The 14810-nt window shown below is 57.6% G+C and overlaps 1 protein-coding gene across 1 annotated transcript; it reads right to left on the reverse strand.

The window, feature by feature from the left end:
- Positions 1-1278: 1278 nt before the first annotated feature.
- Positions 1279-14587, reverse strand: ITIH1 (inter-alpha-trypsin inhibitor heavy chain 1). Its single transcript, XM_045862187.1, has 22 exons — positions 14422-14587; positions 14139-14159; positions 13658-13824; positions 13088-13192; positions 12532-12694; positions 11880-11993; positions 10535-10660; positions 10333-10449; positions 9559-9727; positions 9345-9470; positions 8267-8448; positions 7813-7998; positions 6613-6752; positions 5869-6023; positions 5755-5769; positions 5362-5382; positions 4896-4976; positions 4678-4791; positions 3485-3686; positions 2422-2594; positions 1705-1816; positions 1279-1553 (listed from the first exon to the last, which is right to left on the reverse strand). The coding sequence occupies exons 1-22, from the start codon at positions 14533-14535 to the stop codon at positions 1424-1426; spliced, it is 2733 nt and encodes a 910-aa protein (XP_045718143.1). The 5' UTR covers positions 14536-14587; the 3' UTR covers positions 1279-1423.
- Positions 14588-14810: the final 223 nt, after the last annotated feature.

The following is a 14810-nucleotide window of genomic DNA, read 5'->3' on the forward strand; positions in this document are numbered from 1 at the left end:
TCTGACGCTGCTCAACCGGCACTGGAGGGACAGTTGGGCACTTGGAGGGACCCAGAGTCACGCGCAAAGTTGAGAATTGGATGGAATCTAAGAGGTCTTCGGGCTCACCGCTTTTCCACTCTTCAGGAAGGCTTTGCTCAGCTCGGGCGACCAGCCATCTGGCAGCTTCTCCCTTGAGAAGCCCAGGAGGCTCCAGACAGCGCTTGGTCTCTGAAACGTTGCTGGCCAGCCCCTGCCCGCCACCGAGGGCTCTGCGTTCGCTGGGCCTGGGGCAGCCCTGGAGCTCAGCATTTGTGTGATTGATCTGGCTCCTCGTGGGCCTCCGTTGCAGTGGGAACCAGATGGAAAGCCAGAAGAGAAAAAGTAGAAACCTTTGGAAAGGAGAGGCCCATCAACCTTCACCTGAGGGCCAGCGGCTCCCCAAGGTACAGACAGGTTCACCTCCCTGCACCCTGGGACACTGCACTTTAACTGGGCCCCAAGGGCAAGCCCAGGGAAGGAGCCCTGAAGGGATCATTCCAGGTCTCAGCATGCGGAGCCGGTGGGCCACCGTTGCTAGCTCCCTGAACCACCACTTCTGGGGAGTGGCCATCTCTGCCTTTGGGAAATATCCTGGCTCCCACAGCTGGAATGGCAAACCTACAGCTGGAAAGTGGAGCTGAGGGAGAAGGCCCTGGAACTACCTCCGGAAACCCGGGGCCCATGGCTGTAGCATCCAGCAGGACTTCTCTGGGACCCCAGATCCCTATCGATTTCATATGCTCCTTTCATCATTTTAAGTGATGCTTTGGAATATCTAGACCCAAATCCCCAAAGGCTGTGATCTGCTGCCCAGCCTGACGAGAGGATCCACACGGGGGGTTAAGCAAACAGATGCTGACATGGCTGACACCAGACAGCATGGGTTCAAATCCCAGCTCTGGCACTTAGGAGTGATTTTGGACAAGTCACCAAACCCCTGTCTCCTCGGCTGTAAATGGACGTGACACAAGCAAGTATCCCTTAGGGCTGGTGGGAGCATGCATTTAATTGACTCAACAAAGACACTTAGAACAGTGCCTGTAGAAGCTGCCAGTGTCCCGTGAGGCGAGCTGTGTGCAGGGGGCGCTCCAGGCGCTCAGAGGGCAGGGGGTCGGGCAGCTGCAGTGAAGGGGGGGGCAGAGTTGGCGTAGGCCCCCTCGTGGCCTCCAGGTCTGCCGTGACCCCAGAGCCCTCTGAGCGGCAGTATCTTGGGTTGCCTCCCGGCCACCCTCCCTCCCAAAAAGCAGCCAGCCTGGGTTGGACATAGCCTCTCTTTAATGAAAGTCATGGGGACTTGACACAGTGGGTCAGCTTGACCAGGGAAGTGTGACACGGGAAGCAGGTCAGATGCTGTCCTCTGCTGCCATGGTCCGAAGAAAGGACAGGTGTGCTGGCTGGGGGCTCAGAAGATGTCAGGGACGATATAGTCAGTGTAAACACCGTCGATCAGCCCTGCCCCATTGTTGTGGACGAACCAACAGGTCACCTCAGCCCCGTGCCGGGGGTCCTTGCTGTAGTCTTTTTGCAAGCCCCTGGGGAGATACAAAAAGCTGGGGTTACCTTTTGGACCAAGCAGGGCTGCACCCCCGCCCCCAGAAGCCCACTCCACCTATGTGACACCCGGTGCCCCGACCAATGATGGGAACACCAAAGGCAGAGATACTGGGAGAACAGCCCACCTACCTGGTGACCGTCAGCTGGTGGCTCTTCACCACCATTGTGGCATCTGTCTTTGTGGGGTCAGAGCCTGGGTGGGGGTCAGACACTTTAAAGTCAAAGGGGTGGAAGAATTGTCCTGGAAAGGCACATTGGAAGCAGCAGTTACCACTGGGGGGCCCTCGTACTCAGCAGGTGCTCACTGGAGGGTTAGAGAGCTGCCTGAATGTTTTTTCTTAAGGGCGTGACTATGTCTGATATGTTTTGGCATCAAAAGCCACCTTGCGTTCAGCTGCTATAAAGAAGCAGGTATATTGGCAGGTGGTTGTACCTCTTACCTTTTTGGACCAATTCCAAAAGAATCTGGCTGGGAAGAGAGGTCTGAGGGGTAGGTGCCCACAGACAGCAGGGTATGCAGGAAGCCGCAAGGAGAAGCCGTGTGGCCAATGACTCACCCCTCCCGGGAGGTCTCAGGGACCTGGTCTGTCGGGACCTTTCTGCTAACCGGATCTCTCTCCCTGTTCGCCCCCCAGGCCCACATAAGCTTTAGTTTCGCCTTGTGTTTGATCACAGGCTTTCTGAGGGACAAGACCCTCGCCAGGACAAGCCCTCTTTGGAGCTCTGAGCCTCGATGGCCAAGTTGGAGGAGGGCCCTCCCTGGTGCCCAGCTGCAAGTCTGACCCATGGCGAACCCACTGGCTGCCACCACACACCCCCTAGCTCTGCCTGCCAGGCAGGTCATACCCAGCAGCCCGTGTGTCCGTGCCGACATCCGGTGACTATCCAGCACATAGAAGCCCAGGAAGTCCTGGTGGACGGAACTCCCCTTCCACACCCGGTGCAGGACGACCTCAAAAGTGCCCCCATCCTCCACAGACACCACCAGGTTCCTCCTCCTGTTGATGGTCACTACCACCCTGCAGGGCCGGGCGGCCATGAGGGCAGGTGCAGCTACATGGCACCCCTCTCCATTCAGCCGCCCTCATCCTCCTGGATCCAGTTCTCATGAGCTCCCCCACCCCCTCACTCCCAGATGGAAGGGTGTTACCTGCTACAAGTTGGAGGAGGGGAGGCCTTACAGTGTGCTAGGCCCTGTGCCAAGCCCTCCAATCAAGCTGCATCATTCATTTCTCACTCAGATCCTATAAGGCTCAGAGAGGGTAAGGAACTTGCCCAGGGTCACACAGCTGGTAAGCAGTAAAGCCAGGACTTGGACTCCAGCCTGTCTAATATCAAAGTCTGTGTTCTTTGACTGCCACTCATCATCTGTGTCCTCCACACTGGACTCTGCCCACTTCTTCCTATAGCTCTGCCGCCGAGCATCAGCTCTGGTACTTGGCAGACTTTGGTGAATGAATGAGTGGAGGAAGGAATAAGCACAACACAAGGCATGCTCAGACAGGTGCTGAAAGAGAAGCCCAGAGAACTCTGGAGTTCAGCAGAGAAGAGACGAGGTGGGTTTCAGGGAACAGGTGGTCTTTGTGCTGGGCCCAGGAGGTGAGTTGGCTTTGTTTGGTGGTGATGGGGAATGGACTGCAGGGCAAGGGCACCATGGAAGCCCAGGCATGCAGGCAGCTGGGCCTGGAGCACGGGTCCGGGAACAGAGGGAAATGGGTGGGTCCACGGGGCCCCACATGTCTGCCCAGCCCACACGGAGGTCACATGGATGTCATTCACTGACATGGCTCAGGGGACAAGGGCCTGGCAAGCTCAGGCAGCTCAGCTGGCTCTGGGGCTTCATGCCTCCGCATCCCTCTCCACCCCTGCCCTGGCCTCCGCACCCAGACCCTGGCCCCATCCTGGTTACTCGTGCTGCCGCAGTGAAGCCTGGTCCCTCCAGGAGAACACGGGTCCACCCGAGCCAGGGTTCAGTGTAATGTTCTGAGGAGTCACTTCCAGCTGAAAGCCCGTTGCAGGGTTCGCGATCCCCAGCCGGCCGAAGTACGTGCCCTCTTGCTGCCCAGGGCTGCTGGCCTTGTTGCCAATGAGCTGCCCATTCACTGAGAAGCCTGCAGTAGGGTGAGGGGCCATCCGGGTCAGGGAGGGCCCAGCTCTCGCTAGATGCCTGCCAGCCTGCCTTTGCTCATGCTGTGCCTCCCCCCTGGGAGACACCCACACTCCACCCATGCTACGCTGGCTCTGAGGGTCTCACCTCCCAAGGACTGGCTTTCAGGATTATCGGAGGCCACACAGCACCTCTCCCTGCCCCTCTCCTCCCACCACACTAACTACCTGCTACTTAGCCCTTGCCTCTGGGCCATGCCAGAGGTCTTGCCACCCCAAGGATAGGACTTGGGTCTGCTCCTTCTCTGTGGCCCTAATCCCTGACACAGGAGCAGGTAACAGAGGCCTCCTATGACCTGAGCAGTCCCAAAGCCCCCTCCTTGTCCTCACTACCCCAACACAGCCTGTCTCACGCTCTGAAATTGTCATCTGAGAATTTGTTCGCCTGTCTCCCTTCACTAAACTCCACAAGAACAGGGACTTCGGCTCAGTCCTGACTGCACCCGTAGGCCATAGGAGGTGCTTAGCAAACCCTTGCAGATGGCCTGACCAGACTGGGAGGGAGGGAGAGAGAGTGGCCCACGGACGGACAGGGAGTCATTCCCACCGCCTGAGCACTGCTGGGGGATGGACTCAGAGGCTCCATCAGGGAGGCGGGGCAGGATCACTACGTAACTTGCAGAACTTGGTACAAAATGAAAGTGAGGGGCCCCTTGTTCAAAAAAATGTTAAGAATTTCAAGACAACTAGAGCAGAGTATTAAACTGAGCATGGGCCCTTCTAAGCATCGGGTCACACGTCCATGAAGCAGGCGCCATCTAGGGCCCAGGCAGGTAGATGGGAGAGAAGGAAGCAGGTTGAGCCCAGCCAGGTGACTGGGGCACACAGGCTGTGGGAAGTGGAGGCCACGGCCCCTGTCCTGTCCGTGGCTGGACGCTGAGGGCAGGGGAGTCCAGGCCCCACCCTGTCTGGCAAGGGGCATGATGTCACCCATACCTGTGTCCGGGTCCTGCACCAGGCTGAGGACCACGCCGGGCTCCTCATTGATATTGAAGCACAGAGGATCCTCCTTCTGGGGCACGTGGATGAGGAAGTGGGGATCGGTGTCCACTGGGGGCATAGCATGGAGTCCGTTAGATTGGGCATCGGGCAGGCGGGCTGGGGCCGGCCAGGAGCAAGGCAGGGGTGTCCCTCAGACCCTCCCCAGGACTCACCTCCAGTCACTTGGTTTGGCAACTGCTGGATGTTGGAACTGGATCGAGTCGGGGACGGCTGCAAAGCCGACAGCACGAACACTGGCGGGGAGTGAATGGCATTTAGGAGGACGGTACCCTGCTTCCCTGCAGCGGCTGGCTCCTCTTCCCAGGCCCCTCCACCCAGGCGGCAGGCCTGCAGCCACAGAGCAGGAGTGGCTGCCCCTGAGGCCTCCGGGTGTGCTGACCCCTGGTCTGTCTCCTTCCATGGGGACCTGGTGGAGCTGGTGGCACAAGGGGTCGCCAGGCCCAGTCAGGGGGCTGTTCTGAGGGTCCCGGTGACAGGCAGTGAGGAAGCCTCAGGCTGTCTGTCATTTCCTCCTCAGGCAAGTAGGGGCTTTGCTCAGGACTGAACGCACAGCCTGAGGGACAGCAATGTGGGGAGGAGAGAGGTAGAGATGTATGTCGGCGGGATGTGGCCTCTTACTCTTTTTGTGTCCCAGCATCTCTGTAGAGGACAATGACAGAGGACAGCATCACCCTCACCACCCCACCTGAGAGGCACACACCTCATTCCCCAAGGGCACCCCGGGCCCAGAGGCCACTCAGGCCTCGGCCGACCCTCCTGCTGGGGTCCCAGCCCACTCCTGGGCACTCCGCCTCCCCTCCCACCCCGGCCGCCCGGTAGACACAGGCTCACACAGAAGCCCAGAGGGAGGCTGCACAGGGGCTCCCCAGGCACACAGGGGGCAGCAGCTAGTTCGTGGTGAAGGGATGGAGGATGTGGAGCAGGGAGCCCCGTGCCTGGTGGCTGGAGCACGAGCTGCTTGCCCGGCCACTGGAAGCCCCTCCTGAAAACCAACTTGATTTAGAAACTCACCCAAGGGCAGAGAATCTGGAAGGGAGAGAAGGGGAAGAGAATTAAAGCCCCGGAGGTTTTTGGCCCTCAGAATCTTCCCTAGACCCACAGCCCGCCCCTTTACAGAGCACATACCCTCAGGGGGCTTGTCGATGACGGGCTCCAGGCCGTCCTCGTCTGTCATGCCCCTGATGGTCATGGAGGTCAGCGGGGTCACGAACTGGTAGGCCAGCGACATCTGCAGGGCCTTGGCCGTCACGTCGGCCTTCTCCTTCCCCTCTAACCTCATCCTGAGAGACACAACACCTGCTCCAAGCCCCGCAGCCTGGACGACAGCAGACTCGCACTCCCTGGCCGTTTTTTGCTCATTTGTTCACTCACTCACTCATTCAGCAAACACGTGTGGGGCACCTGCCGTGCTCCTGTCCCGTGGTTGCCTTCAAGGACCTCATGATTTAAAGCCTTCGCGTGGGGAAAACCTGGAGATGTGGTAGGGCTGAGGGACGTGTCTCAGAAAGATACAGAGAATTAAACCTCTGTGAGATTCTGGGCAAGTGGTCTAGCTTCTCTGTGCCTCAGCGTGCTCACCTGTGAAATGGGGATAATGAGGGAACTGCCCTGTGGGTTGTGGGGATGAACCGAGCGTGTCTGGACACAGCAGTCCCATGGAAAGGGCAGCCTCCCCTTGCCTGGCCGCTCAGCAGGGGCAAACCGTGGCCCACCCACACTGTTGACTAACTGGTTGATATTAACCCAGTGAGCAAAGCCGAAGGCCATGAATCTGACCTGCTCCCAACCTCGAAGGCCCAGATGCACCCCTTCTCCGTTCACCTCATTGGTCCAGAGGCCCCGGTGTCCACCCCCCCGCACGGGTCCTACCGCTTGGCCAGCAGCTCCTGGATGGTGAGGTAGGCCCAGAGGCGTTCCACGTGGTTCTCCAGCATGTGGCCCCGCTCCTGGAGCAGTTTCTTCATCTCCTCCTCATCCACCAGGCAGGTCGTCTTGAATTCTTGGGCCTCCTGGGGGTCACGATGGGGAGAGGGGCCGAGCACCATGAGGAGCACAACCACTGGCCGGCGCTCCAGGCTCCCAGGGGCCCCACACCTGTGCCCGGTCTCTGTGTTTTGTCCACCTCACTGCCCTTCCCCGAGCCTGCTCTCTTCACCCTCACTCAGACCTTCATCCCACAAACGTTTGCTGAGCACTCTCAGTGGGGCAAACTGGCCTCGGCTCTGGGGATCCCAGGGATGGGAGGAGCAGGCCCTGCCCCCCTGAAGTTACTCTCTCTGGGGGCTGCCATCAAGCAGCCAGCTGTTTCCACCATGTTCCACTCCTCCAAAGGCCCACCACAGCCCCGCACACAAATGCTGCTCTCTCCCAAGCCTCAGGAGCTGGGACTCGCCCGCGGAGGGTGTCTCATGCACCGGGCACTGCGCAACATAGTGCGCAGAGTCTTTCATTCGCTCTGCACAACTCTCCAGTGCAATATCACCCTGTGCTACAGAGAGGGAAACTGAGGCCCAGAGAGCTGGACCTATTAGCTCAAGGTCACCCAGGGTGGAGCCAGGGTCCAGCTCAGCTTTCTTTACTCAAAGTCTCGGTTCTGAACCCTTGACCACACAGCAAGGTGTGACTCCACAGCCTGTGGTCAGGGTCCGGGTCCCACACGCCTGTGACCCCCGCGGTGTGCACATGCACACACATGCCGCGCTGGGGCACAAAGCTGGGTGCACATGAAGTGTTCAGGAAAAGGTTGTCAGGTGACAAAGAAGACACTGGTCTCTTACTCTCTCATGCCTTGTGGGGGAATGATGTAAGGAGTAGCAGGTGATCCATTTTTGGTCAAGGGACTACAACTATAACCAAGGCCACCTTGGTCCCACTCCAGCCCCTCGCCAGGCTGCCTGCATGGGGGAATGCTCAGGCCTGGGGGAGAGGGGGTGGCGCGGTGCACGGGTGGGGACACTTCTCTGACAAAAGAGAGGCCTGGGGCAAGGGGAACAGGGGTGGAGAACAGGTGTGGTTTTGGAAGCTCTGGGTGCTGCCTGATCCTTCCCCCCTCCGCAGCCCACTGTTTACCCCACGGGCCAACACGTCAGCCTTGAAAGTGCCCAGTTTGTGGTCTTCGATGCGCCCGGCCACCACGATCTCCGAGCCTTCGTAGTACTGTTTATGGTGGTGCTGGGTCAGGGCTGAGACGGTGTCCCGGGGGTAGAGCAGCGCCACGTCCATCAGGAGGGGGTTGGCTACCTGGTCATAGAAACCCTGTAGGCGGAGGTGGGGCACAACCTCAGAGCTGATGGGTCCCCGTGGGCACCCAATGGGAGACCCGCTCACAGAGTGGGGTGTTGGGATCCCCACTCTGCAGATGGAATTGCAGGCTCATAGGTCTTAAGGAACTGGTTTGAGATCACACAGCTGATTCAAACCGCACTCAAGAGCTTTATCTGCTCCTCTGGGTATCCACGTGGGCTCCCCAATGGCTCGCCTGCCATTGACGGTGCGCTGTGGGGCGAAGGGGGTGGGAGGAGACCTGCAGCTGCTGGGTGGCGTCGTGGTCCTCATAAATTCTCTGGGCCTGTCCGTTGTTCTCCATGGACATGATCTCCAGGAAGTTCAAGTCCACGTTGTGGCCAAAGCCCAAGTTGTAGAGCGGGAACCTGCCCCGGATGGCGTTGTGGACGTTCTTGAGGATTTGGGAACGGTCTGTCACCCCTGCAGCCACACACCCAGGCAGGGCCAGGATACTGAATCACAGGCATGTAGGGCACAAGGGGCCTTTGGGGCACACTCTCTGGGGGCCAGGCCTCCTGTCTCAGACCCCCGCCTATCTCCTGTCCCCACCAGCAACATCTCCTGCTGGCTCAGTGGGCGACTACAAATGCTGGATTTGCAAAAGACAGGATTCTGCTCTAAACCCTCGCATAGGTCATTGCCATGGCCTGTGAGGCCCTGCCAACCTTCCCACCCTTGTTCCACCTCGTCTGCACAGGCCTGCTGTTTTCAGGCAGGCCCTGCCATTGTACACACTTTTTTTGTTGTTGTTCAAGCTACTCCTGCTGCCAGACATCCCTTCCTGCTTTCCTTTTCTTCCTTCCAGCCTGAGCTCATGGGTCACCTCCTCCAGGAGGCCTCCTGGGACCCTGCCTGGGCCAGATGCCCCTGATCCTATAGCCTCCTGGCACCCTGTTCTTTCAGGGCCCTCAACAGAGGGACTGCTCCTGGGTCTGGCACCCCAGTGGACCCTGTGCTCCTTAAGGACAGAGGCGAATCTTGTTCTCTCGGTATCTCTTCTTGGTCCCTAGTCCTATGCTTGGCACACAGTTGGTGCTGAATACCTAGTTCATTAAACTCAACCTGGGAATCCCGCCTATCGTCTTGGGATCTGAGTAACCCTGTGTCATACAGATATTTCCCCAGGTACCCAGCTCAGCATAGAAGTATGCCTTGTAACTCCTGAATTCTGTCTTTAGATCAGACAGGCTTGACTTTGCCCCGAGCCTTTCTGCACCCCCTGTAGCATCTCCAGTGGCTAGATTTCCAAGCACAGCTCTAACGCCTTCCGTAACAAAGAGATCACCACCTCCCAGCCCAGGCCTTGAGGTGCTTACCCTCTGTGGGCTCGCCGTCTGTCAGCATGATGAGAATGGAGGCATGGTTGCTGAGTTTGGGGAGGCTCCCATGAGCTTGGTTCAAGATCTCGATTCCCCGGAGCAAACCTCCATTCAGGTTTGTGGCTGCAAAGGAAGGAAAGTAGGCCAGTGTATGCCCTCATTCCAAGAGGGCAGAGGCGACGCCAGAGTGACTCGAGACCCCTGCCCTTACCCCCAGCCAGGAAGAAACGCCGCACGAAGTCTTGAGCCGCTCGAAGATTGGTGGGGGATGCCTGCACCAGCGAGCCCCTCCATGATTGCACTTCAGACCCAAAGAGGACCAGGTCGAAATAGTCCCCTGGCCGCATGTCCCCCAGGATTTTAAGGAGCGCCTCCTTGGTCTGTAATGACAGGACAGTTGGTGGAGGGACATGGCCCCAGGAGAGTGTCTCCTGTCGGCTCCAGATATGCATCTGAGAGATCCACAGGGCAGAGGCACACAGTGGACAAGTGGGAGGGGATGGACAGGACAGACAGGTGGTGTCAGGAGAGGAGTGTCCTGTGGAGCCCCGGGGGTGGATGAGGGGACAGAGAAGGCAAGGGGAGCCCGCATGGGGAGAAGAAATGACCAGGAGCTCAAACAGGGCAGAATCAAGAAAGAGTGTCTAAAACTCGGCTGGTGGAGCCATGGCTCTCAGAGCATCGTGGGCAGTGGGCTGTCCCTGCTGCCAGACACCTCCCCAGGGACAGCCATGATCGCCCCTGGCACGTTCCATGTACCCCCCATCGCTAGACCCACGACCCCGCAAGCACCCCACTGCGCTACTGAGGAGAAGGGGATCCACCTGCCTCAGTGGTACTGTGAGAACGGGGCTGATGCCAGAGCCCCCGACTGCTGGGAAGAGCAGAAATCCGAAACCCAGACTCTGGCGACAACACCAGCGTGGGGTGGGGGCTGGGGCTGGAGAAGCTCCTTCTGGGGGACTTGCTTAAAGCCGCAGTTTACCTGTTTCACTTTCTGGCCTTCCATGGAGGTGCTAATGTCAATCACAAACACCACGTTCTTGTTCAGGTTCGTCAGGTTTTGGGGAGCGAAGAAGTGGGCAAAGTGGTTATTGGCAACCTGAAACACAAGGGAACAAGTGAGGCCCTTGTCACAAGCACCCCCTGCCTGGGCCTCTGAGTCGGGCTGGAAGCTTCGGGCTCACCAGGAGGTCGCAGAGTTGGTCTCGATTGACATCGTAGGTCACCTTGAAGTCCCCATTCAGCAAGGATGTGGAGCACGTGGGGCAGGATTGCTGCTGACCCACAGTAGGGCGGAAGAGCACGTGACCCTGGAAAGGTGGAGGGTGTGAGTACACACCTATAAGGTGGTAGGAGAGAAGACCTGTTTCTTCGCGTATATGCTTCTGAAACATTGGGCTTTTCTACAACAAGTGTTGCCACTTTGGGTACAAAATAAAAGCGGTATGAGAACAAGAGACATCGGTCAACTCAAACTGTGGAGTAAAGAAGCAAGGCTACAACACTGTGCTGGAAAACAGAACCCCCTCCCTTCGCCCCCCGCCACTGTAGACAAAGAACAGAGGCTGGGAGGAAGGACCCAGGGTGGAAGCTGGAAGCTAAGATCTGGTTCGACTTGGTGTTGGTGCTCAGGGAATTAGGGATGGGTTTTACTCAATACTTTTCTAGACTTGTAACTTTTTGTTTTTTCCTTAAATACTTTTTAATTTTTACTTTTCATTTATTTGTTTGTTATAAAAGTAAGATATACTCATCAAAACCCCCTCCAAAACTTGAAAAGGATGGTTAGGAAGACACAGACCCACCCCTTGGTCCCCTACTAAAAGCAAGCATGTTTGCTAATACTCCGGGTATCCTACTTTGTTTAAAAAAGAACCCCTCCAAAACTGTAAGAAACATTTCCTTTACGTGAATTATGATGGAGTCACTACCAAAGGGAAGTGGGAACTAAAGGGTTTGTTCCTGGCTCCAGTTGAGAGCAAACTAGGAAGCAGGGCACTGGCTGGGTATTACCCACTCATATGCCACAATCCGCCAGGACCAGGGGAAGGGGCAAGCAGGGGACTTCAGGAATTCCTGCAAACGGGAGGTGCATGGCAAGTGGTAAGTGGTGAGGTAGACCAAAGCCTTCCCAAACTGAGTTCTGTTTCCTAGAGCCCCGGAGCTTGCGATCCTAACTGCAACAGCGTCTGAGATTTCTTCATGTGCCCTTTATTTCCCTGAATGCTTTCCCAAGGGTGTGACACAGCAAAGAGGAAACTGAGGCTCAAGCAAGTCAGCAGCTCACCCCAAACCATGCAAACCAGCGTGGGCGCTTCCCCAGCCTCGGCATGCAGGCTTTTGCTAAGCTGCTCTGAGAACCAGGGGTACCGAGTTCCCTGGGATACCTACCATGAAATGCCTATGTCCCTCACTAGGGCAGCCTGCAGCCCCTGCCTGGTTCCCAGGCCAAAGCTGGACACTCCATGAAGGGTTGAGCCAGGCTGAGAAGTCCCAAGGGCCTGCCACCACTCCAGCCATCCCACACACCTGTTTCCCTGAGAAGGACTTCTTGATGAGTTGGCTTTCCAGTTCCTTGGGGAGGAAGGAGGCCTGGGCATCCAGCTTGCTGATCCCCTGAGGCTCAAAGATGTCCACGTCGATCTGCATCATTGAAGCCCCCAGGCTCCCATTGAGGCCATCAAGACTCAGCCGAGAGCCAACTGATGTCCTGGCCACCCACTGTGTGCAGTACCCACCCAGCCATCAGCACAGGGCCTGGCATGTTGTAGGCACTCCAAAAACATAGGCCAAATGAAGGTGTGCAAGCCTGGGCCCCTCAATTCGGCCACCATTGAAGTGCCAGTGACAATCACAGCCCCTTCGGCTGCCCGGGCTTTCTGGTCTACCAACCACTGGGACATTCAATATCTCTCGTGATCCTTGTGGCAGCTCTGGGACATGCAAGCAGCCCCATTTAACAGATGAGCAAGCCAAGGCTCAGAAAGGAGGGGGAGGCTGGTAGCTCCCTACCCACAAAGAGCCCACTAGAGACCGCCCAAGGAGTCAGTCCCCTTCCCGTGTGCTCAGGCCTGGGATGCCACCTTGTGTGCCCTGAGCCAGGGCTCGGAGCCATGGTGAGAGAGAGGCAAGAGCCCTGTTCCCAAGATGGCTCCCCTGCAAATGGTCACCTGCAATCTACCTCGAAATGATGCACCAGCTGCTTGGGCTTGACTTTGATGACAATGTCGTACTGCTTGAGTTTTCGCTTCAGCACCTCCTCATAGGTCAGCCGGAATGTGGCCTTGCTCCGGGGCCCGATGGTGAGGTGGATGGTGAATTGCTCCATTGCTCTCCCCGAGGCCCTGGACATACCGCCATTGGCCACAACAGAACAGACAAATGGCGAGTGACATGTGGGTCCTTGTCACCTAAAGCATGGCCCTCAGAATCAATTTCTCTTACATTCATGCTACTCCCGGGTCTCTTGGCCCTTCACCCTTGTCTTAATTGGATGGTCAGGGTCAAGGTCAGGGCCCAAGGACAGGACCCCCTTCTCCCAGAGGCTGGTCTGAGAGGTAGGCAGGTCGGCACCAGCCCTGTCCAGCTCACCTGTACTGGCATTTGGGTTCAGGCAGCTTGCTCACTTCCCATCAGCCTGGGGCTGTTCCCCAGCCAAGGCCACCTTGCCGCCCTCAGGTCCATCCTGGCTGGGGAGGGCGGCACCAGAGACCGGGGCAGCAGGGCCCAGAACTCACCTGACAAGGCCGGCATTCTCTCCAGAGATGGCAGCTTTCCGGTACTGCTTCCACGCGGACACTTTGTCCTTTATGTCCCCGATGAATGCGTTTCCATCTGCTGTGCTACAGAGAGGAAGAAGCCCTCAGGGGAAGTGCCCCTGCCCCTGACCACTAAGGTCCTTCATAGCTGAGATCCTCCCAGCCCAGACCTGGAGAAGGCCTGGTCCTGGTGAACACTCATGGGAGGCACCTCCTGCCACCTCCCACTGCCCACAGAGTTTTTCGGGGTTCCCACGGCAGTGAGGGGGGCAGCCATGGCCACAGAATCCAACAAGAGATCTCGGGTGCGGGCCTTTGCTCCTTGGGCCCTCTGCTGAAAACATACTGTCAGAGGCCCCACTTTGCTCTCCAAGATGGGAGCCCAGAACAGACCCAAGCGGCTTGACCATCCCCTCCGAGCTGGTGCTGGCCTATGGCACTTTTGGAAAGAAGGAGATGATCTGCACTGTCCAGCCACCCAGAGCCATGGCTTGGGGCTGGGTCTGATGAATGGACAGCTCTGGGTGTGGGAGTCAGGCAGGCACGCACATGGCAAAGTCACTGATGAAGGCCGTCTTGGGGATTTCCACATCGAAGGCCACTTCCTTGGCTTCATCGGCACTGTTGACCACTTGGCTGGTGATGACATAGTGGGCAAAGCGAGAGGTGACTTTGCAGTTGACTTTCAAACTCCGGATGGTCACGCCGTCGACGGCCTAGAGTGAGATGTGAGGGGGCTGTGGCTGGGAGGGGGGAGGGGGGCCTCTGAACCAGTGAGAGATCCCTGTGTTGTGTGGGGGCTCAGCACCCAGCTCAGAAGCCAGGTGCCCAAAGAACAGACCAGCCCTTCTGGGAAGACCCACTCTAGCCTCTCTGTCGGAGACCGCACAGTGGGCGTGCAAACCCCCATTTCTGGGAAATGGAGTCCCTCTGCCCAGGGCACCGATAGAAGGGCACCCCTTGAAGCATGGGGAAAAACAGGCTGTAATATGGCCCCACCACAGACCCCTTTGCAGAGACTCTCACTCACTGTGTCCACAGTCTGTTGCTTCTGTAAAACAAAACCGGGACAAGTGTGAGTGGGAATGTGCAGCGGACCATAGCTTATCTGCTAAGGGGTGGGAGTGGGACACAGTCTGTGTCCTCTACCCCTCAGCCTCACCTCCCCCTCGCTGCTTGGACATCACCTCTCTGGTCAGTGGTGGTCAAGGTGGGTGGGGGTGGCCCCGGGCTCTGGGGTGAGGGTCTTGTGTCCCTCCTGGGCCCATCCTGGCCCAGCTGCCTGTTTCTGGCCTGAGGGTTTACCCACATACCTTGCTGACTTTGGGCCTGCCTGTGGGTGAACCCTGAGTGGGCATGGCCTGCAGGACGAGGAGGGAGGCCAGGTACACGCACAGTAGCGCCCGCAGCCCCATGGTGCCGTCCATGGTCTCAAGGCTCTGGCTGCCTCGTCACTTCGCTCAGACCGTTAATCAATAAAGTGCTAGATAAACATGGATTAAACATTAGACAAGGTGAAGGCAAATATTACAATTGGGGGGATCAAAATTTAACAGTGAAATCTTTCTCCTTGGGGGGATTCCCAGCTGTGTAAACTCCTGACCAGACTTGGACGGAGCCCCTTTGAATGGAGCTGACATGAAGGGTGAAGACCCCGATGGCTCATCTTATCCTGGGTCTGGCACAGGCAACACCAGTAATA

This window comes from Mirounga angustirostris, unplaced genomic scaffold (genome assembly GCF_029215605.1).
Source record: "Mirounga angustirostris isolate CCGP_5_RB_7025 unplaced genomic scaffold, mMirAng1.0.hap1 SCAF_1, whole genome shotgun sequence".
Lineage (NCBI taxonomy): Eukaryota > Metazoa > Chordata > Mammalia > Carnivora > Phocidae > Mirounga > Mirounga angustirostris.